The 26,979-nt window shown below is 41.6% G+C and overlaps 1 protein-coding gene across 5 annotated transcripts in view; it reads right to left on the bottom strand.

Moving 5' to 3' along the window:
- Positions 1-26,979, bottom strand: part of MTCL1 (microtubule crosslinking factor 1) — a 490,856-nt gene that overhangs the window by 127,263 nt on the left and 336,614 nt on the right. For 2 of the 5 annotated variants that reach the window (XM_085607320.1, XM_085607317.1), the window contains exons 5-7: positions 19,781-21,094; positions 18,510-18,665; positions 3,095-3,187 (exon numbers count right to left, since the gene is read on the bottom strand). In XM_085607320.1, the coding sequence (XP_085463446.1) occupies positions 3,095-3,187; positions 18,510-18,665; positions 19,781-21,094 (1,563 nt within the window). Of the gene's footprint in view, positions 1-3,094; positions 3,188-18,509; positions 18,666-19,780; positions 21,098-26,979 lie in introns of all 5 variants that reach the window. The other 3 variants (XM_085607319.1, XM_085607316.1, XM_085607318.1) reach the window with 2 other exon arrangements.

Below are 26,979 nucleotides of genomic sequence, written 5' to 3'. Positions count from 1 at the left end.
ATTTCTCAACTTGCCAATTGGTTACTGATCATCCTAAAATCTCTCAAATTCAGAATCACCGAAATCAGGCTCCCCAAATGACTTGTGCCTGTCGTCTACTCTTCAAGATCTATTCCAGCAGTGATGTAGGCATTCACTATTATCCTTAACGGTTACTTCAGGACCAGCTTTGCCAGCTTCATCCTTAACAAGGCCTTACAATTCCTGTGCTTAAAAACCTCATGTGGACACGTAGGACCCAGAGAGCTACAGCACCACCTCACTCCTGCATGCCTTGGTCAAGCTTGCAGCGAATGCAGCTGACAAACATTTCCGACAAGTTCAACTTTGCCATCCAACATATAGTCAGTGTCTGTGGCAGACTCATCACTTTGGAGACATTGCTGTTCAGGTCCTTCTTTGTCATTCTGCAACATTAAACACAGTCAACTACACTACACTGATTAACCACATTCTCTTGGCCTTCTTTTTTGGGTTTTGGACTCATCCCTTACCACCCAATGCTATCAATTTGTGCAGAATCACATATGTTCTGATTATTCCTTCTAACAGATTTGGATAGCCATTGCTTTCCTGTCAATGCACCTGTTTGAAATGACTCTTTTCTCTGGGTCACCCCCCAAAGTTTTTGCTTTCCTCCTCCCTTTTTTTCTGACCTTATTTTTGCTAGTTTTAGGACTCTGGGAACTTTACCACTGCTAACCAGTGGTTACGTGCATGTGCTCTCTCCTTAAAACATGGTAACATTGGCTTAACCACAACTGGCATATTTAATTTACTTAAAAGTCCCTATTAAAGTGCACTGCAGGTGCACAGGGCCTGTAAATAAAATGCTACGAGTGGGCCTGCCGCACCGATTGTGCCACGCACTTAAGTAGCTCTTTAAACAGGTCAGAGGTCAGCCACTGCAGGGCCTGTGTGTGCAGTTTACACTACCCTGTCGACTTGGCATTTAAAATCCCTTGCCAAGAGTTAAATTCCCCTTTAATTACATATACGTCACCCCTAAGGTTGGCCCTAGGTAGTGCATAGGGTAGGGTGCTGTGTACATAAACGGTAGGACATGTCCTTTTAAGTTTTACATGTCCTGGTAGTGAAAAACTCTTACATTTCTTTTTCACTATTGCAATGCCAATCTCTCCCAAAAGTTAACATTGGGATTACCTAATGACACTTTATAATTGAAAGTTCCAATTGTTAAAAGATAACGTTTTCACGTTTGGTGTCTCTGGACTCACAATTTAAATTCACAATTTAAGGTAAAGTTGGATTTTAAGTTGCAATCCTGAAAATGCTTCCTTGTTTATTCCATCTAGACAGCTACACACAAAGGGAGCTTAGGTGTGATTGATGGGACATCAACATCCTGATGGGCAATCCAGCGCAGGGTGGGAGGGAGGAACTGGTCACAACTTCAAAGTTACACCTGAATGGGCTGTGTCCTGTCACCACACAAAGGACTGCTTAACCCCCGTAGAGAGTCTGGAGCCAGGGCAGCAAAGGGAGGACCTCTGTGCACTTCAAAGCCCCTCTGTGAGGTGTACCCCAGTTCCAAGGCATCACTGGGTATAACAACTGGAGGTCTGACCCTACCAACGTAGTACACTTCGGGCCCTGTGGATACTCTACCAGGAAGAAGAACTGCTGTGGTGCTGAAGGACTGCCACTTTGCTGGTTTCCTGCTCTGCTGTGTCTGCCCTGCTGCCTGCTAACCTCCTAGCCTGAGAGCGAAAAGGACTGGACCTGCATCTCTACACATGAGAACCAAAGTGATTCCAAGGGCTTGCCTCCTGTTCTGAAGTCTCAGGGACATCAAAGACTTCCAACAACCCTTCTACAGCATCTGGACTCTGCCAACTGCGAGTCTTGCCCTGCCAAGGGATGCCAATCCAGTACTGGGCCCTTGGAAGTGGGTCTTCTGTGCTGCAACAAACAAAATCCACGATTTGCCGTTGTTGCGCCAGTTGAAACCTATGCAGCTCCTTCGGTGCCAATGCACTGTCTGCTTTGAGGACATCGCGGCTTGATGATCACGCATCGCCTGCATTGGAAGAAGTCACCGCATCTGGAGTTGCATGGTTTGGAACCAATGAATTGTCTACACCCAAAGGGATTGACGATGACGAATCACCTCCTCTGCTCCACTCATCGGGTCCCGTCAACAGTGCAACAAGGTACTTTTTCTGTGGGACTAGGTTGGTCCCTGTATCTGGCCCGCGCTCCTTCGCAGTCGGCTTGTATTTTTTGGTTTGACCAGGTCAAGCAGGATCAGATATCCCCGGTTGCACTTTATGCTTTTAAGCACTATATTTGAAGATATTTTTTAAAATTCATAACTCCGGTTCTAATCATTGGAAATTTGTCGTTGTGGTCTTGTTTTGTTCAATAAATTAAGCTCTATCTTTCTAATGTGGTATATGTTTGTGTGGGGTTTTCACGGTTTCACTGTACTAAGTGTTGCACAAATACTTTACACATTGCCTCTTCAGTTAAGCCTGACTGCTCTGTGCCAAGCTACCACAGGGTGAGTATAGGGTAATTTAGGGAGTGTATCTGACTTATCCTGACTAGGATTGTGGTTCCTGCTTGGAGAGTGTACATACCTCTGCCAACCGGAAACCACATTTCTAACAGCACCCAATTATTGCAAGTTTCTTCTTCGCAATACCTAGTTCAGCACCAAACCCCTTGCATTCAAAATGTTCCGATTCGACTATTTCTTCAGCTTGGTTTTGTGCTTGGCTCTTAGAGCCATGATGCCTTTCGCAGACTCATTTTTTATTTCCAGAGTAGTCTAACTATATTTTGTTGTGCCAAATATCATTTTGATCTCACTTCATAATAATAAATAGGTATCTTTTATAGGCTTGGGATGAAAGAAACTACTTGCTCAGTCGTAGAGTCAGCGGAGCTTCAACACCAGAGGCTCAGTGGCGTTCAACAGACTAGACCACAACATACAGTGCCTACACTTAACTTGTAAATTAGCCAGTTTATTCAAGAACGATAATGTAGCTGTTGTCTGACAACTTAACCACTGAAGGAGTCCCTGCAATGATGGCAAGCGGGAAAGAGAAGGATCAGTTCTACTCACCTGAAGGATCCTATTTTCCACCGTCTCCAGCTCCTCTTGATGGAGTCTCCGCTCCTGCTCCAGATGCACCTGAAGCTCTCGAAGTGACACATTCTGTTTGGACAAACATGGAGAACAATCAGCAATCCAGCCAGACACAATGGACAGTGCTTCAACAGTGCAAAAACCCATGGGGGTGACATATACTTAGGGGGTAAAGAGTAGGTCTAGTAATTTATAAACACTCTAGTAGACACCAAAGCTAAAGGCACCAACGAACCGAAGCAAGAGCCTGAACTTTATGTAAAATAATGATAGTTTGGCATCTAACAACTAAATACTAGCTCTACAATAAGCAGTGCATCCAAACACAATATATCTACTCACACAGGGCTTTCTAATAAAGCCAAGAAGTTTAGCTCTTGTATGGTGTGTACACACGAGGGCACACACTAAACACACACACATCCACCTACATATGCCACAAATAAACATGTGCACAGGCCAACATACACATGGAAAAACAAAGAGGCACTCTTGACTCCCTGTAAACACTCACTAGGCAGATGCTCACAGCTTAACCCATCCAAGCTTCCATTAGAATGAGTTAGTATTTCAGCCAATGCTGCCTGCAGACGTTGACAGTAGGAGCCGACATCACAGCTGCTTGGCCCAAGTCATTAAGTCATTCTTCCAGACGCTTCTGCACGTTTTTTCCCAGCTTTTTCATTCTGCCACAGATTTAAAATAAGTGCGAAATCTCCAAACTTTGAATGAAAATACCCAAATATGCATGGATTTATGTAGGTGTTTTCTATAGAACAATGTGTGCTCCAGGTGTGCATTGTGCCTACTGATTTGCAATCATTCAATGGCACTTAAACAGGCAAACATTCTGAAGAAAGAAACCCCATGGGCTGGCATTCTGCCACATTAACTAATAAGGAAGCAATTTCTCACATTGGAACTGACGCACATCATGTGGCGCAGTAACCAATGGGTGGGTGTTCTGTGGCACAGCAACTGATGCAATGTACCTTGGGGACACCAACAAATATATATTTTATGTATACACACATCATGATATCACAAAACGTTGGGTCAACTTGTTGCTCTTTGCTGAGCAACTCTGAGGGGGTCAGTAATTCAATGTTTCTGAGATGGGCAAATAAATACACTTTCTACTCTTGGCAAATGTTCGTGGCGAATAACTCGCTGATGGAGTGGTATCTGAAACATATGTTTTATTTATACCAGTAAACCTTAAAAAAATGTAATTTTTAGGACTGGATAAAATTCTAAATACACCGGCGTGATTTTTGCATATTTTCTGGCACTACGCATTTTTGAAATTGCGAAATTATGCAATTGTACCATGCCACACAATTTCAAGCCCGTGTGGTTAAAAAATCCTATAGCGGTAATATGGCAACAAGGTGAATGAACAGAACAAGAGTGGCTATTCAACGCAAGTCCCTTTTGGGCTTTTTTAGGCATGAAATGCGTTCTTGCGATATGCTAAAACAGAACGTTAAATGCCAGATTTGCATTTCGTGTAAGCTCACATAAAACACCTTTCGGACCAGTTCTAAAGGCCGTGCACTGTGAGTCTTGACGCGCGTGCACTGAAGGCATGCTGAGGGCTACACCGTGAACCGATGACGTGGGTTGGAAGCAAAGGGACTGGCTGAAGGCTATGGTGGAAATGCACGTGTAATAGCCTCTGCTCTAGGGACAAGACGACAGGTGCTGAGCCTGGTCTGCCCTCTATGCACCATGCTCTTGTTGGTGCGAAGGCTTGAAGGGGGTGTGGCTATCCAGAGGGTGCAGAAGTCTGATTTGGATGCAGGAGGCCTAGGCGGACTACAATAAAATGTGCCCAATACAAAGTGTGCATGCAGCACAAGGCTTGCTCTGGAGACAGGGTATTGAGTGCGAGGTGAAAAGCTATGCACAGTGGGTCTGGAGGCACAGGGACTAGTTGCATAGCATGGCCATATGCCCACACCCTCTATACTTTGCTCGCTGCACATGGCTAGGAGCTGCGCATAGTACGATCTCCTTCAGAGCTGGGTGTATTTGTGTGTGGATTACACAGCATGCATAGTGGATTTTGAGGCAGGGTTGTGTCATAGGCTCTGCCACGTGCCCATTGGGTGTGGTTTAATGTTGTGCTTAGTGGGCTTTAACAAATAGGCGCAAATGTTAGGTGCATAGCTTTTAGTAACCTATCCTTTTGGAGATTTGTACTCAGACAAAATTATGCCATCAGTGCAATGAAATTCAAACAAGCATTGACACAGTCAATAAGTCTCGCCTTTGAGATCCTGTAAGTAATTTAGCCATGCAGCATATTATCCTGGCTGCTGTGCCGCTAGGGATTGAGGAGCTATAGAAATGTTATGTTGCAAGATAGATTAGAAATAACCCACCACTAAACAATGTTTTGTTTGCAGATTCCAGAGATTGGTTTAAAGAGAAACGTGTAGTAAGGCCGGTAGCAATTGTAGCAACACTCATATATTTCTAAGTTTATGTTCTGCTTTATCTTTCTTTAAACATTTCAGGAATGAAAACTTGCTTAAAATTAGGCCTGGGCGTAAAATCAAAGATGCAGACTCAATGCACATAATTTCGAGAATTTTGTTTTAGACTTGTTCCATGGAACTCCCAAAATATTGTAATTATGCCATTCCAGGTCGTTTAATTATGAGCAAAACTGTAGAGCGGGGACACAGAAACAATGACAGGAAAGGGTGCGGATGTTGTATGTGCCACTTGTATGTTTGCTATTTGATTAGCTTGAAAGGCATTCTTCTATTCACAAGATACTTGAGGAAACACTTTTCTCGAAGATATAGCACAAAAATGAATAATTAGCATTTCAGATCATTTCACGTAATTTCACAAAGTACTGTGTAATTACACAACCGAAAAATACAGAAATTGTGCACCCCCTACTTAAAACCTAGACTTTTTTTTATAGATGATATATTGTGAATTAAGTTGTATCCCAAAGGCTCTTCTGCATGTAGGCATGTTGTACAGGTTTAAAGTCAAATAGAAGGTCAACAAGCGATAGAAGCAGTAGTTGGTGTTTGGACTTAATGCATTGAGTACTGTTCTTTTAAGAGGTGCGTCTTTTACCAAAAGAGCTCAGTACAGACTTGTCTTAGTAAGATCTTTTTTTTTTAAAATATATATTTTATTGATCAGGTAGAAATGATTATATTACTTACTCTGTAGCATCTGTTCTTGGCCTGTGGTGCTGTAGATTCACATGTTATGCATACTCCTGCCACCTAGTGTTGAGTTTGTATGTTTGCAAGTTGTTTTTCTTCAAAAAAGTCTTTCAAGTCACGAGATAAGAGGACTCCTCCTCCCACCCCCTCAAAAAATTTGGAGGGGGCAATTATGTAATGGTTCAAAGGGTGGACCCAGAAGTATTGTTAAAACAATATTGAGATTCCACGCACGTGCCGGTGGGACCCTTGGTGGTATCACACTTTAAGGCCATCCATGAAAGCCTTAATTACTGGCAATTTGATTAACAATAAGTGTTGTCTGTTTTGAAGACGTATAGAAGTGTAAGCAAGACCAGAGCATTGTAAATGCAGAAGATAATCAATGTTTTGTATAGATGCATTTAGTGGATACATTTTTTGGCTAATAAAATAATTAACATCTTTTCCACCTAGCTGCATAGTAAGCTCTAGGTGTTCTTGCTTCCTTAAGAATAGTCAAGCATTCTGCTGGCAGATTTAGATATCCAAATTCTATGACTTGAGGAGCCAAATGCCAATTTTAGCTCCTTTGGGTTTGGGTGCCTGATTTCTCCATGGTTCTCAGTGAGTAGATTTGAACAGAGGTGAACCATGTAGGATCTACTAGAATGAAGGTGAGAGACATTTGTCTGGGATTCCAAACCAGAAATGGAAGAAGAGATAGAGGTGAAAAAGTGTAGGCAAATATTCCTGACCAATTCATCCATAGGGCATTGCCTTTTGATAGAGAGTGTGGGAACCTGGAGGCAAAGTTTGGGTATTTTCTGTTATGTGCGGTCGCAAAAAGGTCTATTTGTGGAAACCCTCATTTGTGCAAGTTTGGAAGGAGGATTTTGGGGTGGGGTTCCTACTCGTGGACTTGTTGCTGCATCTGCAGAGTCGTTGTTTGTCCCTGGGAGGTGTTGTGCTAAGAGAGGGATTTTGTGATGGATTACCCCAAACTAAATGGTCTGAGAGAGGCGTGATAACTGTAGAGGGAGCCCCCGCCGTGTTTGTACATAGCTGTTATTTTGCCCGTCTGGACTAGAACAACCTTTCCTATATAGTGAGTTAGAAATGCTTCCAACGCTAGGTGAACGGCTTGAAGCTCTAGGTAGTTGAAGTGGAGATTCTGTAGTTTGAAGTCCCAGAGACCCTGAACTGTTAGATCTTGTAAATGTGCACCCCACCCATTGAGCAAGCATCTGCGGTTAGCACGATCTCTGGAACAGGGTCAATGAACGGCTGCCCTTTTAACAGGTTTTGCAAGCGGTACCACTGCAGAGAGCGATGAGCGCGGCTGTCTACCAACACTAGATTGTTGAGATGACCCTGTGATTGAGTCCAATGTCGTGCTAAACATTCCTGTAGAGGACACATGTTTAGTCAAGTGTGGGGCACTACTGTAATGCATGACGCCATCATCCCTAGAAGACACATGAAAGTTTTGACTGTTAAGTATTGATTGTCTTGGAATTGGGGTAGGAGTGTTTGGAAACTTTGAATCCTGGCTTGATTTGGATAGGCTAGACCTATGTGAGTGTTGAGCATAGCTCCCAATTATGGTTGCAGCTGCAAAGGTTGAAGATTGGATTTTTGAGCATTGATAGTGAATCCCAACTGTAGAAGATTTATTGCAATTTGAGTCTGACGATGACACAGTAGATGTGTATTGACTTTGATAAGCCAATCGTCCAGATATGAGAAGACATGAATGTTTATCTTCTTAAATGTGTTGATACCACTGCTAAGCATTTGGTGAACACCCTCGGTGCAGTGGTGACTCCGAATGGAAGGACTTTGATTTGATAATGTTTGCCTGTAAAGTCATCAAGTTGGTACGGGCCTTCGTTCCCTGCCTTGGTCTATGTCTTTAAAAAAAGACTGATGGACTTTGATCATGACATTAGAAAAAGCTATACGTCCTACAATAGTCAAGGGCAAGGAATGCCACTGAAGTAGCAGACCATGCACCTTATTAAGGGTGGCAGTGTAATTTAGTTTGAAAAGATCTACAAAATTTCTATGGGTAGAATTGAGGGAGTGCTATTAAATAGGAGGACCTCGGTTTGGCATGATGAATTTTGTAACCTACAATATCCTAAGTAGTAAGCATATCTTCATTACCAAATCAGTTGAAATGCGTCCCTCCTAAACAGAATGTATCCAGAACAGAGTGTAATCATAGATACAAACTGTATAAATAAAAACAGGAGTTTATAAACAGATTGTGGGATAATTTTAACCTGCTGGGCTGCAGTGCAGTGCTTCTACACTATTCACATCAACTAAAAATTATTTTTCCTTGATTTGTCCAAATTCAGTTCTCGCAGAATAAATATAGCAGGTAAGCAGAAGATGCATGTGGTCTGGGCTAGCATGTGTTGGATTTCAGTTACCAAAAATTAGAAAAAGACACTTCATTGTTGTCTGAAATACAAATGATCCACCTTGTCAAACAGAAGAAGCAACATTGACAATTAGCTCTTCTTACCTGCTGTATAGATCTGGGGGGGTTAAAGAAACATAACAGATACAACATGGTCAAATCGTTATGCTATGACAAATCTGAGATATTTGCAATGTGCTTGTTGAATAGGGATGTGAAAGTATGCACCCTTTAAGACTAGTGCTCACATGACGTCTCCTAGTCTACTTGCTTTAGAAGGATAAGAACTTGTGGAAGTGTGACCATATTGAAGTGTTTGGATAGTATGTAGTGGATTAGAGGCCTGAGATCTAAAATAGGCCGTGGAGAGCCGCACTTTTTGAAAATGAGAAAGTACAGGAAGTAAACCCCTGATCCTTGATGTTTAATTGGGACTGGCGCTATACCTCCTTCGAGTAATGGAGTAATAGAGCTTGCACTTCCTGTTTGAACAGTTGTTGATGTTCCAGAGAAATTCGGTGTGCACGAGGTGGAATATTGAGAGGATTGCTGATGAGCTCCAGGCAATAACCATGTTGGATAATGTCCAAAACCCACATGTCTGATCTTATTGACTGCCAGACGGGAAGACACTGCTGTAGTCTACCTCCGACAGGTGTAGAATGATCAAGGGAATAATGAGTGAGTCACTGCTTGTTGGTAGGTGGGGAGGTATGAGTTGGGGTACCTCTACCCCATCCTTTGGAGTTGTTACCCCTGTAATTGCCCCTGAAAGTTACCCCTGTAATTGCTCCCGAAATAACCTCTTGATGGATAGGACTAATTTTGTGGCCTGTATGAAGATGTAGAGGCATCTGTGGGAGTAGCTTTGGAAAATCCTCTGTAGGAGGAGCGATAAAAGGAGCCTCTATTGGTAGGTATTTGAAGTGCTCCCATAGATTTAGCAACTTTGGTATCTTTTTTCATTTTTCTTAAGTCCTCATCCACTTGTGGGCCAAAGAGGTGCTGCTTATCAAAAGGGACTTTCAATAAAGTCTACATAACTTCTGGCTTAAAACCAAAGACACACAGCCAGGCATAGCTCCTTTTGAGGACATTATTATTAATACCACTGGCTGCGGTAACAGCAGTGTCCAGTGCACCTGATGGAAAATGTAGAAATTAATTTCCCTTCCTGAATGAACTCTTATCCATTTTTCTTATGCTCTTCATGGAGATATTGGAGGAGTTTCTCCATTTCATCCCAGTGTGCTCTACCAACCTGGCTAATAGACCTTGTGAATTTGCAATCCACCAATGATTGGTAAATTGTGCAGAGATTTGCTTGCCTGAGGCATCTATGCGCTGTGACTTTTTGTCTGGAGGTGGTGCGCCTGCTGAAGTTCGTGAATTTGCCCTTTTCCAGGTATTTGGCACAAATAAGGAGTCTGGTGGAAGCTGACCTCTAATAAAAACTGGGTCAGATGGTGCAGGTTTATACATTTTATCCACCCTAGAGGTAGCCATGCGTGCTCTTGCAGGGCCCTTAAAAATATCTTCTGCATAGCGCATCATACCTTTTAACATTGGTAGGGATTGAGATGTTTTATGCGTGGGCCCTAATTTCTACAATAAAAAAATTATCCTCCATAGTTTCTTTATGTAATGTGAGCCTGTGATATTGTGCTGCTCTAGCTATCAGCTCCTGAGATGAGGAAGATTCATCAGGGGATGAGGGTTTAGCAGGATATAGGACTGGATTTTGTCCCCTGGAGGGTCTATATCATAATCCTGCCAGCGGTCTGGTGTGATGTTTAAAGGATTGTGTAGTATGTATTGCAGTATGAATAACCTGTTGGGAAGAGATTTTCTTCGTAGCAGAAGGTTTTGAGGCCGATTCTTGACAACGCAGCCAGTCTCTGGGTGTATATGCATCCTCGGTTTACTATAAAAAAAAGATTGCATGGTCTCTAAAATCGGTTCCGGGCGTGTTGCAGGAACCGATTTTTGTTTTGGTGCCGATCTATGTTTCACGTTTGGAATCGGTGCGGTGGAAGCCAAAAGATGTGATCTCAGCTCAATGCGGCGTCTGAAGGTTGTGTGTGCGCTTTCAGCGCTGAGCCAGAGAGCAGGGCAGCCAAAGTCGAATCTCGATGCCTACAATGGACAGACAACAGTGGTGGCCCAGAAGCCTTCTGCTTTAAGGGAACCAAAGGTTTTTGTGTGTGGCGGTGAGGGCTTTGGGTACTCACGGCAGCTTGACCAGGCAGAAGATACTGTGACTCTAGATCACTCTCCAGGTCAGAGTTGGAATCTTGGACTGAAAAGGTCCCTTTCTTCAGCCGTTGAAGCTTCAAGATCTTCCTCTTCCTGTTCGATATCTTGTTGTCCGAAGGTATCAGGTATGTGTTCAATGTTCTGCCTCTGCATTTCTGTGCGTCGGACCGCACGGGCCCGCAAGGTCTCCTTAGATTGAAATGACCAACGGGTCTCATAATCTTCTGTTTCCTTGTGCTCAGGGGACAAGAACAGGATGCAGACTTTGTGCAGGTCAGTGTGCGGGTACTTGGAATGGCACAGAGGGAATTAGCCTGATAAAGGAAAGTCTTCTAAATTTCTACACGCAAGGGATGGAAAACACGCTCAAAACAATACCGACAAGGGTACAGTGGATTACGCACCAAAAGGATCGCAAAAAAGGTCTCGAACCGGAGCACCATAATACATGTCCGAACCCAATGGTGAAAAAAAAAAAAATCATCAAACATTGGAGTTGATGCTCATGCGCATTATTACCAAAAGGAGGAGTCACCTTACCTTCTGACTGAAAGAGGTCTATGAAGAAAAACAACTTGCAAACATCTGGACACAGCACTAGATGGCAGGAGTATGCATAGCATGTGTATATACACCCACACATGCCTCGAACAAGTCCATTACAATTAGTTGCCATGATTCAAAATGTATGAATTTTTACGTTAATGTAGCAGTGGCATTTGTGCAATAAATATAAATGCGGCAAAGATAATCAAAAAGACAACAAACTGAACCCATTTCATAGACAGCAGATCTTCCATATGCACAGACATTTGGACATCAAAACGATAAGCCCGCATAACGAAAACCCAGTTAACTGCCTTAAAGCATGATGCTGGAGCTTAGTCTGACATCTTACCAAAGTTTCCTGATTTTTTTAAGACTCCAATTCTTTGCATTTAAAGCTTTTCCTGTTTCACCAGTTTCGTTTTGCCGACCCATGAATTGAATGTGGGAATCTTGGAGGATCTCCACTTCTGCAGAATTAAGGATTTGGCAACCAGGGTAGCGATGAAGAGAAATTGTTGCTGTCTTAAAGTAGTTCGCCTGTGGAGAGCACACATACCCAAAAGAGCCCCATGAGGGTCTGGAGTGACGCAAACCTGCAGCTTATCCCTAATCAACAAGAATATTTTAGCCCAAAAGGGAAAGAGGGTTGGACAAGTAAAACATATGTGCAACCAGTCACCTTTATCATGTCTGCATCGGAAGCAAGCAGCTGAGTTAGTGAGATACATTTGCTGGATGAGTTAGGGATTCGAATATAACATCCATTTGGAATAGAAGGCCATTCTTTTGTAATTTGCACCCCGGATGGTTTTGTGGGCCATTTGATTATACCAGGCCCTGGAGCGCAGGTCTACCTTACAACCTGTGGAGGTTGTTATCTTGATCAACGCAGCGGGGACCTTCGCATCATGAAGTTTCTGATGGCGCATGCGGTTCTAGTTGCCTATTACAGCAAGGCTGGTCACAAGGTAGGTTTTGCTAATACCTTCAGTAAGTGGATTGGTTATCTGCTGGTTGTTACACGTGCGGTGACTTATTTGCAGATAGGAGAATGCCAATTCGGGGAGGATGATGAAATTACTGGTAATCAGGTGTTCCCAGGATTTCACGGTCCCGGTCAGCATAAAATAGTTATGCCTAGAAAAACCCGCTTTTTCCCAGTCCCTAATGACTGTGATCGCTAGATTTATTCCTAAAAGGGTGCACTCTCTTATATACATGCGGGATTGAAACAAGAGAATCTGGAATTCCGCTTTTATTTTCGTGTACCTAAATTCCAAGATATGTGGAAGGTTATGTCTGTTATGCTTAGGCAGTTAACCACTTTAAGAAAAACCGGAAGCCGAATATTGGGCTCTCGCAGCATCTGCTGAAGATAAACACAATCCGACTGATTATTCATGGCCCAACTTGAATAAGCCACTCGATAAAGGCCGCTTAATACGTTCTAGTATGTAGGAGTGCCAGCCCGCCAACGTCTGTATTCATCTGTAAAGTCATCAAGTTGGTACGGGCCTTCGTTCCCTGCCTTGGTCTATGTCTTTAAAAAAAAGACTGATGGACTTTGATCATGACATTAGAAAAAGCTATACGTCCTACAATAGTCAAGAGAAAGGAATGCCACTGAAGTAGCAGGCAATGCACCTTTTTAAGGGTGGCAGTGTAATTTAGTTTGAAAAGATCTACAAAATTTCTATGGGTAGAATTGAGGGAGTGCTATTGAATAGGAGGACCTCGGTTTGGCATGATAAATTTTGTAGCATACAATATCCTAAGTAGTAAGCATATCTTCATTACCAAATCAGTTGAAATGCGTCCCTCCTAAACAGAACGTATCCAGAACAGAGTGTAATCCAAGATACAAACTGTATAAATATAAACAGAAGTTTATAAACAGATTGTGGGATAATTTTAACCTGCTAGGCATTGTGCTTCTACACAATTCACATCAACATAAAAATTAGTTTTCCTTGATTTGTCCAAATTCAGTTCTCGCAGAATAAATATAGCATGTAAGCAGAAGATGCATGTGGTCTGGGCTAGCATGTGTTGGGACTTCAGTTACCAAAAATTAGAAAGACACTTCATTGTTGTCTGAAATACAAATGATCCACCTTGTCAAACAGAAGAAACATTGACAATTAGCTCTTCTTACCTGCTGTATAGATCTGGGGGGTTAAAGAAACATAACAGATACAACATGGTCACTTTACTACTCTTTCACTGCCCCCTGACACCAGCCTAAAGTAAGAATGGAGAAGTGTAAACTTCCTAATCCCCTTAGTGAGTTACAGAACATGTCAATGTAAAATGCTGAAACATGGCATAATCCGTTTGCTAGAACAGGGGACTATCAATATTTGTTGCTGTTGGGGAGACACACAACATTCATTAATGCAAACTCTATTCAGAACGAAAATAGATTAAAGTTGAGGTGAAACTGGAAAATAAGTATGTGTTACAATACGAATGTAAACAGACACGATCACATTGGGAAACATATAGAACAGCCCATGACAGATTAGACCTAAAAAAGTTTTTAAAAAGGATGGCAGGTAGAGTTCACCAATAATACAGAATATTTATTTTATTTCCTTTGGGACATATACTTCTCTAAAATGACTTTTTCCAGGGAGAGCTAATCAATCTTGGCAGACTGTGGATTAAACCACACAGTCTGATAGCCAATTAAAGCCTTTGCTTGACCCTTGCAGCACTCTATAACCCACAGAACAGAAACAAATGGGCTTTGGCTAGAAGTTATTAAGTTACCATGATTTTGAAGCCCAGGCCACAGCAAACTTCCAGACATACGTGACCCAACATGTATCCTCTGCATACAGTTTGATTATATGGGACACCTTAAAAGCTAGAACTAGTGGTAACATAAGTAATTCTTGTGGGCGAGGTAAAAAAATTCATAAAGACGAAAATTAATAACCTCAAGGCAAATCAAATGGAAACTGCAAGCAAGCAAATCCAAAACATTTCTCAATCTACAATGAACAACTATGTGAAAAATCTCTGCAATAAGCAGGGCCACTATCGTAATGATATGTATTTAAATACTATTATTATGTATTTAAATACTATCCCCAAAAAATGATTTCTGAAGAAAATGTAGCAGAATTGATCAACCATATAAGTGTATTTTTAAGAAAGGTTATAAAGAATTTTCCTAATGGCAAACCTGTTGGGCCCTCCGGCCTTTGTAATGATTTTCATAACTAATTCATTAAAGTAATTGCACTCTACTGCTATTAGTTTACAAATAAAAAAATATGCAAAGTCTACTCAGCATATGTGTGTTCTGGAAAAGATGGGCTTCATACTGACCAACATATTTCTTAAACTCAGAATCCTGGCCAAAAAAAAGTTAAGTGGTGTTGCCAATGATTATAAGGAACACTTTTATTCAAAAACAAAAATGACCTCCAAATTCCATTGAAGAGTGTATTTTATTAGAAATTTCTGCTCGCCAATATGTTTGTCAACGGCACCAAGGTATTTTGAGGTGCTTTGGAATTTTTTTTTAATCTTTTAACATAGCGTGGTTCTCCATCACATTCACTATCGCAAAACAATCATTAAATTAAACGCCTCAAGCTGCATTACCTAGATTTTCCAATCCAAAGGTGACCATTTCAAAACTCAAAAACAACAATGGTTCTCTCGGAGGAAGCTATAAGCCTATGCTTCGTTGGCATCACAAACTGTATGAACATACATAAATGTATATAGTTCTATTTATTTACAGTATACTGTGTGTCCATATGCAGACAATCAAAATGTAGATGCTCTAGAAAATGGCGCAGGGGGTAGTGAATACTGATTGGAGTTAATAAGGAAAGGAAACGAGCCAACGCTGTATACTGGTTATTAGTACCATTTTTGAAACCACAAAGGGGGTTCAATGTCCTGTGTCTCTTCTCGAATAGAGGCTGCAAGCAGAGTAATTTTTTCTCATTCAAACATACTTCACCTCACTAATCCCATAACTCCATATGCCTCACTGCAGGGGTGACTATGCTGCATAGAAAGCTGCAGGGACAGTTCTTTGGGGTGTTGCAGTTGGCAGTGTTCCATCCTGAGCCTTCTGCAATGACTGGCCAGCATGTTTGGACCCAACCTCTGCTATCCAATCTGGCCAACGACTGTTCCAGGCCTATTAGCAAAGTATAATGTCGAGCTTTGTATGACAGTCCCTCAAGCATCCCATTCCATTAACACATTTTGGCAAATGTCTTTAACATGTTATCCCACTTACTAGAAAGCTCCATCATTAGTGAGACCGGGACTTTCTTTCCCATGAGGGCACTACAGTTGCACCCATCTACCACATCCATGTAAGGATGGATAATTTTCTGGGGTAGGCCAGGCATCAGAGTCTGCGCATGCCAGAAAGTAGGTGTGCAAAGATGGAAGGTAGGAGTTACAAGTACCCTATCCGAAGGCTTCCTGATTGCTTACCCCATCTCCCCCACACCACCTTCCAACTCTGGCCAAGACGGCCTCCTTTACCAGCATGAATTCATGCCCCACAAACTGAGTATTGTTAACACCACTTGGGATAGCAGTCATACTTTATAAATAAATGTTGTTCATTCATTCATTGAGCAGACAACACAATGGCTGGAAGTGCACTGTGGACTAGAAGTAATTTTATTGCAGATAGCAGGAAGAAAACATAATACGCTACTTGAGGTATCATACAAAAAACCTCAAGTTGTGCTGTCTCCAACAGCAACCCATAGACCTGTTGATTCAAACTTAACAACTCATCATCATCATCTTATGATATTCACGATTTCTAAATGGGAAAATCCAAGAAGAAATCTCCAGAACCCAAAATCGCAAGTCTATACAAGACTGTCTCACAAAGATGCTTTACAACTCTTCACAACTACTAGGATCTCTAGATAATGGGAATACGGGTTCCAGTCTCCAACAGTATCCTGCCCTTTTCAGTCTTTCTTCCATTGAATTGTGTGACGCTCCTGCCGTTATACATCTTTCGCCCGGTCTTGTTGTACCACACCTTTTAACAATTAAGGGTTGTATTTCTGCTCATCCAATGCATATTTACAGTTTGTTAATATCTAATGTACTGGTGTCCCCACAATGCTTGCTGACACTCTCCGCTCTTTAAATTCAGGCTATCAGTAGTTTGTCATAAGTTTTAAAGAATCCTCATTCCCAGCATTGGACCAAATCTGCCAATTACGAACGAGGCATTTGACCACTTCCAACCCGTGACAAAGCTAGAACACTGGGGTTAACCACCAAGCAGACCTCCTACAATGTTGATGGATCAATAAATGTCACCTTTGGTGGAAGATGATGGTCACTATCAAGTGAGCAAACTGTGTTAGTAACATTTCTCTGCACTTAATTCTTCTGACCAAGGCACAGCTGCAGGAGAGAGACGGTGGCCATTGGATAATGTCCCTGTATTGCCGCCTTTGTGGGGACTTACACAATGCACTACAGTTACTGTACATATCAACATCTACATTGAAATTAGTCTTTATTTTTAATTTTTGATAGCCACAAATGCATAGATGTGACCTATTCGATTAACCCTTGAACTATGAGGTGTGCTAGACAAACAATATGATTCTTTGCACTGCAGCGCCACCAATGCCCAGTTTCCAAATTCAATGGCCAAGATGCTTAGCGTACAAAGGTTGCAACAGGTCCAATAGGACCAAGACTCCGACACCATCTTTGTCCACTAATCAAAATAAATCAGTGACACACAAAAGGGATAGAGTGTCCTCCTGCCAGGTTGAAACCCAGATGGAAGGGTGCCCTGAAAATCAGGCTTCAAGTGTTTTAGGAGAATTACTGATAACAGTAGAGTGCAGTGCTCCACTACTTGCAAGTGAATAAGATACTCTTAAGTCCTGCCACTCACAGCCCTGCAAACCACAAGAAGGGTGAGCAGTTGCACACCCTAACTGCAAACTCTTCTTTTATTAGAGACTTTTGCCCCCTCAACATTCCGGTCCCTTATTCTGCCTGTTCTTTATTCTGAGGTCAAACTCTTTTCTAAAGCCATTGTTTCTTTTTAAAACTACTGGTGCTCACTTCTTTGTTCTAAGACACAAGGATCCACATTCAGGAGCACTAGTGATAGCCCGCATGGCTCCTACAACACAAACTTATTTTATTGCTTTGTCAAATGCTTACAATTATGCTGGACAGCAAATTCTAATGTTGCTGAAGCATGCGAAAATAAAATAAATAAAATGGCAAATTAACACCACTCTCGATTCTGTGAACCAAGGATTGGCATTTATACTTGCAAATTAAGGTATTTGCCAACCTAAATAATCGCAAATACTTTTGTGATTTGGGTCCCCATGTTATAACTTGAACAACTTTCTTTGGGATTCTCAACTACTCCTCTCTTTTGTGATTAAATCACAATGGGTAAAACAAACCAACACACGCACACACACACCCCCCTCCCCCCAGAAAACAATACCGCCTCAATCAATTCACCCCTTCAAGTTCAGGCTGCAACTATTAATGTCGACTAGCAATGACACACAATCCACAGGAAGAAAGAACTACTAACTATGTCCTCAAAACGAATAGGACACTTTACCCCGCACACTTTTACTCCGCATGCCACTACTCTGCAGTTTTTACACTGCAAAATCTTTTACAATGCAGGGCTTCACAACGCAATCCATTACAGCGCATTCCCGATTACAACGCAATTTACTATTCTAACACCGCCGTGGCGTTACTTTGGGGAATGCATTGTAATTGTTTGTGGTGTAAAGCCCTGCGTTGTAAAAGAGTTTGCGGTGTACAAACTGCAGGGTAATGGCACTGCGGAGTAACACATGCGGGGTAAAGGATGTTTCCCCCCCTAAAAACAATCAACTGCAAAAATTCTGGTGAGTTTCTCAAGAGGAGAGTGAACCTCAAAGAAGGGCATTAGAACAACTGACTTTGCAATGCTGACCTCTAGAATGAAACAGTCCTCGTCTCCCGGCATGCAGAGTTTATTGTCTCCATCAGTGCAGAGGTGGGATGCAGTGGTGGACCGAGAGTGACGAGAATCATGCTCCTCCCCCGGATCCGGGATAAGCTGCCATTCCATTTGATCCCTCAGTTTGGACTGTTAAGTGCATGGGGAGGTATATAAACAAAAACAAAGGACAGACAGGAGGGAATAAAGAAAAACAAAAATGGGTAAGGTAGACGACTGAAAAAACTACAAGACAAAGAAAAGCATGAACAGAAAAAACAACTTAAATACAGTGGCATAAGAGAGTGAAGAGAACAAAACCAAAATAAGAATGAGCAAAATGATGGGCCGAAACATCTGAAAAGCAAAAAGAGAAAGAGAGGAGAAAAAGAACGCAAACACTAGTTATGAGGCGCGCATGCAATGAGGGATGCATGAGTCAAAGCAACAGCAAGCAAACAAGCCGTGTAGGTCTCAGGGCATAATGCTGGTTCTTCTTAGTTGCTGTTTTACAAGGCTAACATAGGCCGTGCAGCAAAGCCATATCCTGTGCAGGTTCATGGTTTAGACATGCGCCTTTCCAGCATTTCAATGTGGTCAGTCATTAATCCTTGTAGGGCACAGTGGTGCATGCTCTCTTCTTGATTGCATAAGTCAACTGAGAGTCGGTAGGCTTTTAAAAATATTCCTTAAGAAATTCAGACTCTAATCAGTTTATATTGATTCAGCAAAACAAATTCTAGTTTTTAAAACATTCTTGTAAGTGGTACAGTCGGAGAAATTAAGAACAACGTGGAAGAAAAGAGATGGTTTCTATGTGCGGTTATGTACTATTGCATCGGAATGGTAAAACTACATGCATTTGAATAGATTATGTTACGTTGGTGAAGTGTTGCTATGATCTGAGCACTTCATTGTAATCATTTAAGGGGGGATATGGCACAGAAAATGTATGCACAAGGAGGCAGTGGAATATCATCCCACATATAGGAGAGGGGCTTTCATTGTTACTGTCGGCTTCAGCTCCCATCATCCATGGACATGCCAACATTCAGCAGTATTAGCATACATCTCATCGGACACAGTGTTGTATTAAAATATGTGCGTGCTGTTTACACTGAGCCCTATCAACAAAAACAAAAAAGCTGAAACCAAAATTAAGCAGCAGCGGGAAAAAAATAAAATCAAACTTTGCACATCAATGCCAACAAGGAGCAAAGGAAAAGAAGCACAAAAAAAAAAACATACCAGGGTATCCTACTCACCTGGAAGTCAGTCATGGCTTCCTTTCCAAGGTTACCTATGGGAGAGTCCCGGGACATTGTAGACAGGAAGCTGGAGGATTCTGTGAGATTGGGCATCGGGGAAAGGTCATCCAGGCGATCCTTCAGACCTTCACCAATGTGGTCGACCTTCTCCAGGAAGGCCTGCAGTTCCTTCCTAAAAGACTTCAGCCCGCAATTGATGGTATCCAGAAACTCAGGTTCATTAAGACCATCATGTCTCTCGTCCTCACTTTTCAATGATTGCTCTGAAAAGCTGCTGCTCATGTGCAACCTAGCATCATAAATCAAACTATCTGTGTCAGCGATTAGATGGCCGACGGTCCTTTCCAACCTCTCTGCCTCACGCTTGATGTTTAGGAGAGACTCTGAATCTTCCCTTGACCTTATCAACTCTAAGGAAACCACATCACTAATTTCTGAAGGCTTCCCACTCCCAAAACCCGATGTCTTCTCATATACCTCATCTGCATCACTCTCCCCACCAATAGGTCCTTCTCTCTTTGGATGAGGAGGACGACATTCGTCATTGTCGTTCTCCTTCTTCCCTGTGTCACTTTCTGCATCGCTATCTCTAGGACTCACACTGCGCATCCCTAAATGAGAAGCAAGATCATAACGTTGAACATTGGACAGTAGTACGCGGTTCTCATATTGAAGCTTCATGACTTTACCACTTAAGTCATTTATCTGTATTCTCGCCGATTTCAGTTCTTCTTGAAGCAACCCGCCACATTTAGATGGACTTTCATCAATCCAGGTCAGCTCGTCACTAGGGCTGAACTTGAATTTATTTAGTTCAGTTGTTAACTGCTTGTTGTGATCCTCAATTTCGGAAATTGATCTCCTCAACAACTCCGCCTCCTCTTCCACAAACTGCAAGTGGCGGCGTAGCTCCATAGAAGACTCTGTGGAGTCACCAAATGGTGAGGTAGGAATGCTTGAAATGTGATCCCGGTTCAAAAACTCCTTTTCGTACTGGCACCTCATGTCCTCCATCTCTGCTTTAATGCCTCGGTTTTCTACTTCCAACTCTACTATTTTCCGGCCCAAAATGTTAGCTTCCTCTTCTACCAGTTTTAGCCGAAGTTTCAGCTCTGCTTCTCGAGTGCTTGGTGGTCCACCTGATTCTCCAGTAGGAAGTGGGCTGTCCACATCACCATAAACCGACTTGTATTTCTCAAGTTCTTGTTCAAGTTCATCTTTCTCCCTTCCCAATTTTGCCATCTTCTTGCGCATCAGTACTGCTTCCTCTTTGGCAAACTGAAGTTGGCACTTCAAGTCGGCACTGTCCTCCTGCTAAACAGAAAAAACAAATAACAAATGAGACTTTGAAAACATCTAGGACAGCACTTTCTTCGAAAAGTTCTAAAGTTCCACCCTAGAGATTCACGACAACATTAGAGCACACCTAGGGAAACTCATTAATATCATCCCTTAGCCAAACGATCTTTAGATCAGAAATCCAGTATTGCCTGGACACTGAGCTTACAAAAGAAAATACCAGTTCCAAAACCTGGGCCTGAGACCCTGTTCTGTGCATTGGCATGGCAGCACACTTGACACTCTGATGGATTCCTGCAAACCAAGACAAAAAGACATTCTTACCTCTCAAATATTCTCTTCTCATAGCCGAAAAGGAAAATGAAAGAAGGTATTAGATTAAATCCCTCATGTGTCATTCGATCTTTGGGAATAAAGAGGCGCATTTCATGATATATACCATTAGGCAGCATTGACTCAACAAGGGCACTGGAATCCTTAATAGGCCTACTTGAACAAGGGAACTCGGCTGCTACGTCTTCAACTGGCCAAACCTTGAAAAGCTACTCACAAAGTGGATATGTTAAAACTCAAGTCTTCATTGTAGCCAACAATATCTTTGAAGAGTGTTTAGACCAGGGGAAGATACACAGCATTCCCTGGTTGACTGGAGAGATGAAGCGAGACAGATGGTTATTATCAACAGTTTTTGCGTCTTGATTATGGAACTGTTGATAACGGTGCATTGCCAGTAATTGGCACACAGTGTATGACACATTAATCAAGTTATTCTGTTTGACCACCTCCCACAAGTGAGTCCTAGGGATGTGATCCATTGCTGGGCCTGTCACAATTGTGCAGACCATGCCTTTCTGTCCTTTTCCGCATGCTCTTTGTTTAGCTTTAGAAATTCTCCTTGGGATCACATCTGGCTTAATGGAAAGCATCCATCAACCCCAAGAAATCTGCATGCCCGCCTTACTGTGATACATCAGGCGAAAGAATCCAACTTTGTGAAGTTGGACAGCAAGAAAATAAAGATTCTGATCAGAGGCATCGAATAAATACCTTTGATTTTCGAATCTGTGGCCTTTTGTTTTAGGAGCTCGCCCAAAACCTATATCATCTTGGTTAAAAATGTGAACTTGATGAAGTCCTTCTTTATCACTCCCAAAACAAGGTGATCACCAGAATGAAAGTCATTAAGCAATTACTCTGCTGCTTACGCTGCCAAGAAGTTATCCAGCTGAGAAGTATGTGCTGACATGTCTAAAGGTCTTTATCTTGACCATCAATGGTAATGAGCTTCCATCCGTGTGCTGAAAGTCCATTGATAATGTACAGATGTCAAAGTCCAGAAGAGAGAGTTGTGAGAACAGGCACTTGCAGTACAAGTGTGATTACACAAATGTAAAACATCGACAACTTCTGAAAACAAAAGTTGGCAATGTCATTTAGCAAGAAAGTCACTAACATGATCCCTTAACTAGAGTTTTAAAGAGTTGTTACGATGCAACATGACATTACAGTTTATAAACCGGTGCTACTCAAATATCACTGGATTTTGGGGTATCAATGAGGCGTCTCTCCAGGCTGTGGTAAAGGACATTCAATAAAGCAAAACCATTATGCCTTAACTACCATTAAAGAAGTGAGAAGGCATTGCATCGTCAAGTGTGCTCAAATGCTGCTAGAACACGCCAGAAAGTTCCACTGGGTTGCATTATACTGGAATAAATTATTCATTGGTTAAAGTTGATATGCTGTGCCCAATTGCTAATAAAAAGTAGCCGCCAAGTGTATGTGATCACTGCATCAACGTTGTGGACATTTAGGAACAGGCACTAGGCATCATAATTATGCAACTGAAATAAATTTAACCAATGGTATCCACGAGGATGCATGGAGTGAGAAGCAGTGGCAATTCTTTGTAGCCAAGGAAAAATTAATATTTACATTGATTAAGAGGAATGTTGAGGTAACTATTTTAGGAGACGTACACTTGAGTGTAAGCTCCTTTGCAGCATCCTGTGCTTGCTTCCTTCTTAACGGGCACACCATAATTATCGAAGAACAAATCAACTGTATCTTATAGGTGGTATCCGGAGTCATTGGTTGGCTGCATCTTTTGGAGATGGGCACACTGTGAATATGGAAACTTAGTGGTTGTTTAATGGTACTGAAATAAGATCAAGATATCTTCACATAGGATAATCTATTGATTATGTGATAATTCACTGGTCTAATTGAACAGTAAGAAGCATGGTCAGTGGCATAACGAAAGTTGAGGGGGGCCCCCTTGCAAGTTATATGGAGGGGTCCCCGCTCTGGATTGATTGATTAAGCTCTCAGGCCGGAGTACTGAGCTGAGGGGGACCCCTGAACCGCAGGGACTGCGGGGGCCTGTGTTACACCCCTGAGCATGGTCAGTTTTGTTTATTGTGTGGAAGTAAAAATTTCAAAAGCTTCTTCCATTTCTGGCTGTACCCAGAGTAGCATCTATTGAGTGGGATATATGGGTGGATATTTTCCAAACTTATATAAATGTTTTGGAAGATGGCAGTAAATGTTTAGGAAGATGGTAGTAAATGCACTCATCAAGGCAATTAACTTTATCTCACCCAGAAGCGAATGGACAAATAGAGAAGTGTAACCGGAACTTTATATCATCCAGAAGCGAATGAACAAATATAGAGATGTAACTGAATAATGAAGGAGTTGATTCAGTTGGCTATCAGGCCAGGGTTATTTTGGAAGAACACTTTGCAAGCTATGCTCCTATCCTACAGGGTCACTCTCAGTGCCATGATTGGTATAACACCTTTTGAGTTGTTGAGTGGACAGAAACCGTCAGCAAGATAAGTACCTTCATGGTTGATCAGATGAGGAAGATTGGTAGTAACATAGAACTGAAGGAAACAGTAAAGAATTCCAGTTAGAATTGAGGAGTCAGGTGGTATAAACCTGTGGTAAAAAATTGAAGATTGTAGACTAGAGCTGGGGTGCTGTGTCAGGATCAGGAACCTAGGACTGGTACCTAAGGAACATCGTTAAGGTCATAACCGCAAAACTTGACTGACATTATGAGGAGTGCTGTAAGAGTCCAAGGTGGAAGGGTATAGAATTTGGGTAGAGTGTTCTTATGTGGAAGAAAGATTTTTGAGAGAAGACAAGGACATGAGTGAAGATAATTTGTTTTGAATGATGATGATAAAGAAATTGGATTAAGCTTGAAGACTGAAAAGTTCAGTGGAGTGAGTGAAGAGACGGGTAATCAGGCAGCAGCTAACAAGGCAGTTGTGAGAGCAGAGAGTGTGGGTGATGGTGTTTTGTTGAGATTTTATAGGTTGCTAACCCAGTACCAAGATTACATGCTAGGTTAGCTGCTGTTTTAGTTATTTAAGTTAGTTGTGTATTGTTATGCTCTTTGAGCCATGGTAGTCTAGTGCAGGTAATGTATATTTTTATTTCATCTATTTGTTTGGTTATATTGTCTGTTATGTATGTGAGGAGAAAGATGTGCGGTTTATGGCTTGTGATGAGACGGGTGCATTTAGTATGGATTTTATAGTTGGAGTGATGGAATTTTAGGCACAAGTGTGAAATATATAGTGTGAGAGGTGAACAGAACTGGAGCAAGGACTAGATGGAGAGGGACATCAATGTTGTAACACAATAAAGCCAACACTGAAGATTTGAACTGACAACCCTTTTTTCCTTGCTACAGGAACTCACACATCAGTCAAGTTATGACTGATAGTTTTATGATTCCCTGGATTTTCCAGATGTATCTTAGACTTACTTTCTATTTTATCCTGCAAAACGTATTTTTATTGTTATGTTTTACTGGATTAACTGATGCCTACAATTTTACTATTTATCTATATTTTTATGCACCGTGAAGTTAGTTTTTTGGCATTTTCTTATACTTTAACAAACTAACTGGCTCAAGAAAAACCGAGCTTGATGCTCAAGCACGTTTCATGCAACCTTTTGGTATCCTAACTTTCACTTAGGTGCACAAAAGTCAGTATTAAACATAAATGCCTGCTCCGGAGTCATAGAATCAGAATTTGAGAACCCTGATGCATACTTCTATATCTTAGTCATAAAATCTACCGTTGGGGCAGGTTTTTCACAGACGTAGGTCAGAGTTAGGAGTTGGAACCTGAGGGCAAAGGGTGTGGTCATTGCCATTCCCAGTCCATTTGTAAACCCAATTTTGGCCACAGAAAAGTAATGGCGAGAAACACAGGACTAAGTGTGCATATCTGGAGTGAAAGATACACTAACATCCTCATCGTTTTAGGTGATAAAACAGGAGGGGGTTACTACACAAAGTAGGCAGGGGAAAATAAGGTTCATTTGCACTTTAGCTGTAAGTGCAAAATAGCGGATTTTATTCCATCAAAGGAAAGTGACTGTTCAGGGTTAGGCATTAGGAATCTATGATTTTTGGTGGACAGCCTTTGACATTTTTCTTGAACCAGTAAAGAAGTTTGCAAAACACTGTAGGTGCCTTACATTCGAAAAATTGCTCTCTTTTGTGTAAACATTTAAAAAATTGTAACTTTAATTTCTAAAAACCACATCTGATTTCCAGCACAACACAAACACGGATTTCAAAACAAGACTGATGAAAATAATGACAGAGACATTGATCCAAGTTACTTCCCACTCAAAATGTGATCAGAAAGTGGTTTATATTTGTGTGAGAGTGAACCAAGAACACGTCAGAGATGGCATTGCATGTATAGTGAGAGAGCAGTTCCCTTTGATTCAGGTTAAACTGAAATGATTGCTCCTTCAGAACACGCTCAAGGCCTCCATTGAAATAAAGGAGAAGGATAAGAGGTCAAGTAGATGGAGACTTGATACTTAAATTTTTAGAGGGATAAAGAATTTGTTAAAAGGAGGTGAAAGAGTACTTTAATCTCAATAAAGACAGCTAGGAAAGTATAGAGACCCCTTGTGATGCACACAATCCTTATATTAGAGTGATCTCTCTTTGCGTGACAAGGGAAACGGAGCTTTGACAAATTTAAGAACATTTTCACTGATTTTAAAGCTACTCCAAAACGGTATGCTGGTTTTCAATAATACTTCTACCTTAGGTACTGGAAGGACTCCATGATAAGCACAGTAAAATGTGTGTGAGAACAACTACATTTTTTTGAGAAATCAGGTGAGACTTTCAGGAAATCATTAGAATACAGGCTTTGGCTACAATTATTATACAGAGGGGAACATTAGTTTCTATCTGTCATTTGTCTTTACAGTTGCCTTCATGAACCGGAGGTAAAATCCATGAGTAAGCTAAAAGACAAATGGAAGTGGGAAAGGATACAACAGCACCATGGAATGTAGTAGTTGGATGACAAACATTTACCAGTGGACCGGAGTCTTGTCACCATATGATAGTGCTTCTTTGTGCCGGATGCTGGACAATGTGTAGAAATAGGGTGTGGAAACGTGTAATATTTGACGTTAGCATAAGCAACAGTCATTTTTGCTGTGGTGTCCATTTCGTTTCCGTCGTAATTATTCCGTCATTTGCTGCTTGTCTTTTTCACTCTGCTTGTGTTTTCTATTTTAGTTGACTTCCTGACTCAGTTAAAGCAATGTACGTGCTGGGGGTTGTTAGCTGCAAGTGCACCTGGTCTTAGATGTTAACTGTTGGTCATTTACTGCTGCCATAAGCATTCCTGCTCCCCCTCCCACTTTGCTGACCAAGTGGTTATTCATCTGCCCTTGTTTGCTGATAGTTATTTTTAAAACTGTTCTTTCCATTTCTGTTCACATGCTTACACTGCAACAAAATGGTATAAAAGGGACGATGGTTTGTGAATTCAGTGTGCTACCTCCTGCAGCACGAGAGTGTTGTGTGGATGTGGTCCCACTCATGAGTGATTAATAAA

The sequence above is a fragment of the Triturus cristatus genome, chromosome 5_2, assembly GCF_964204655.1.
Source record: "Triturus cristatus chromosome 5_2, aTriCri1.1, whole genome shotgun sequence".
NCBI classification, from domain to species: Eukaryota; Metazoa; Chordata; class Amphibia; order Caudata; family Salamandridae; genus Triturus; species Triturus cristatus.
The sequence above is the reverse complement of the archived record's forward strand: the minus strand, read 5'-3'. Positions and strand labels throughout refer to the sequence as shown.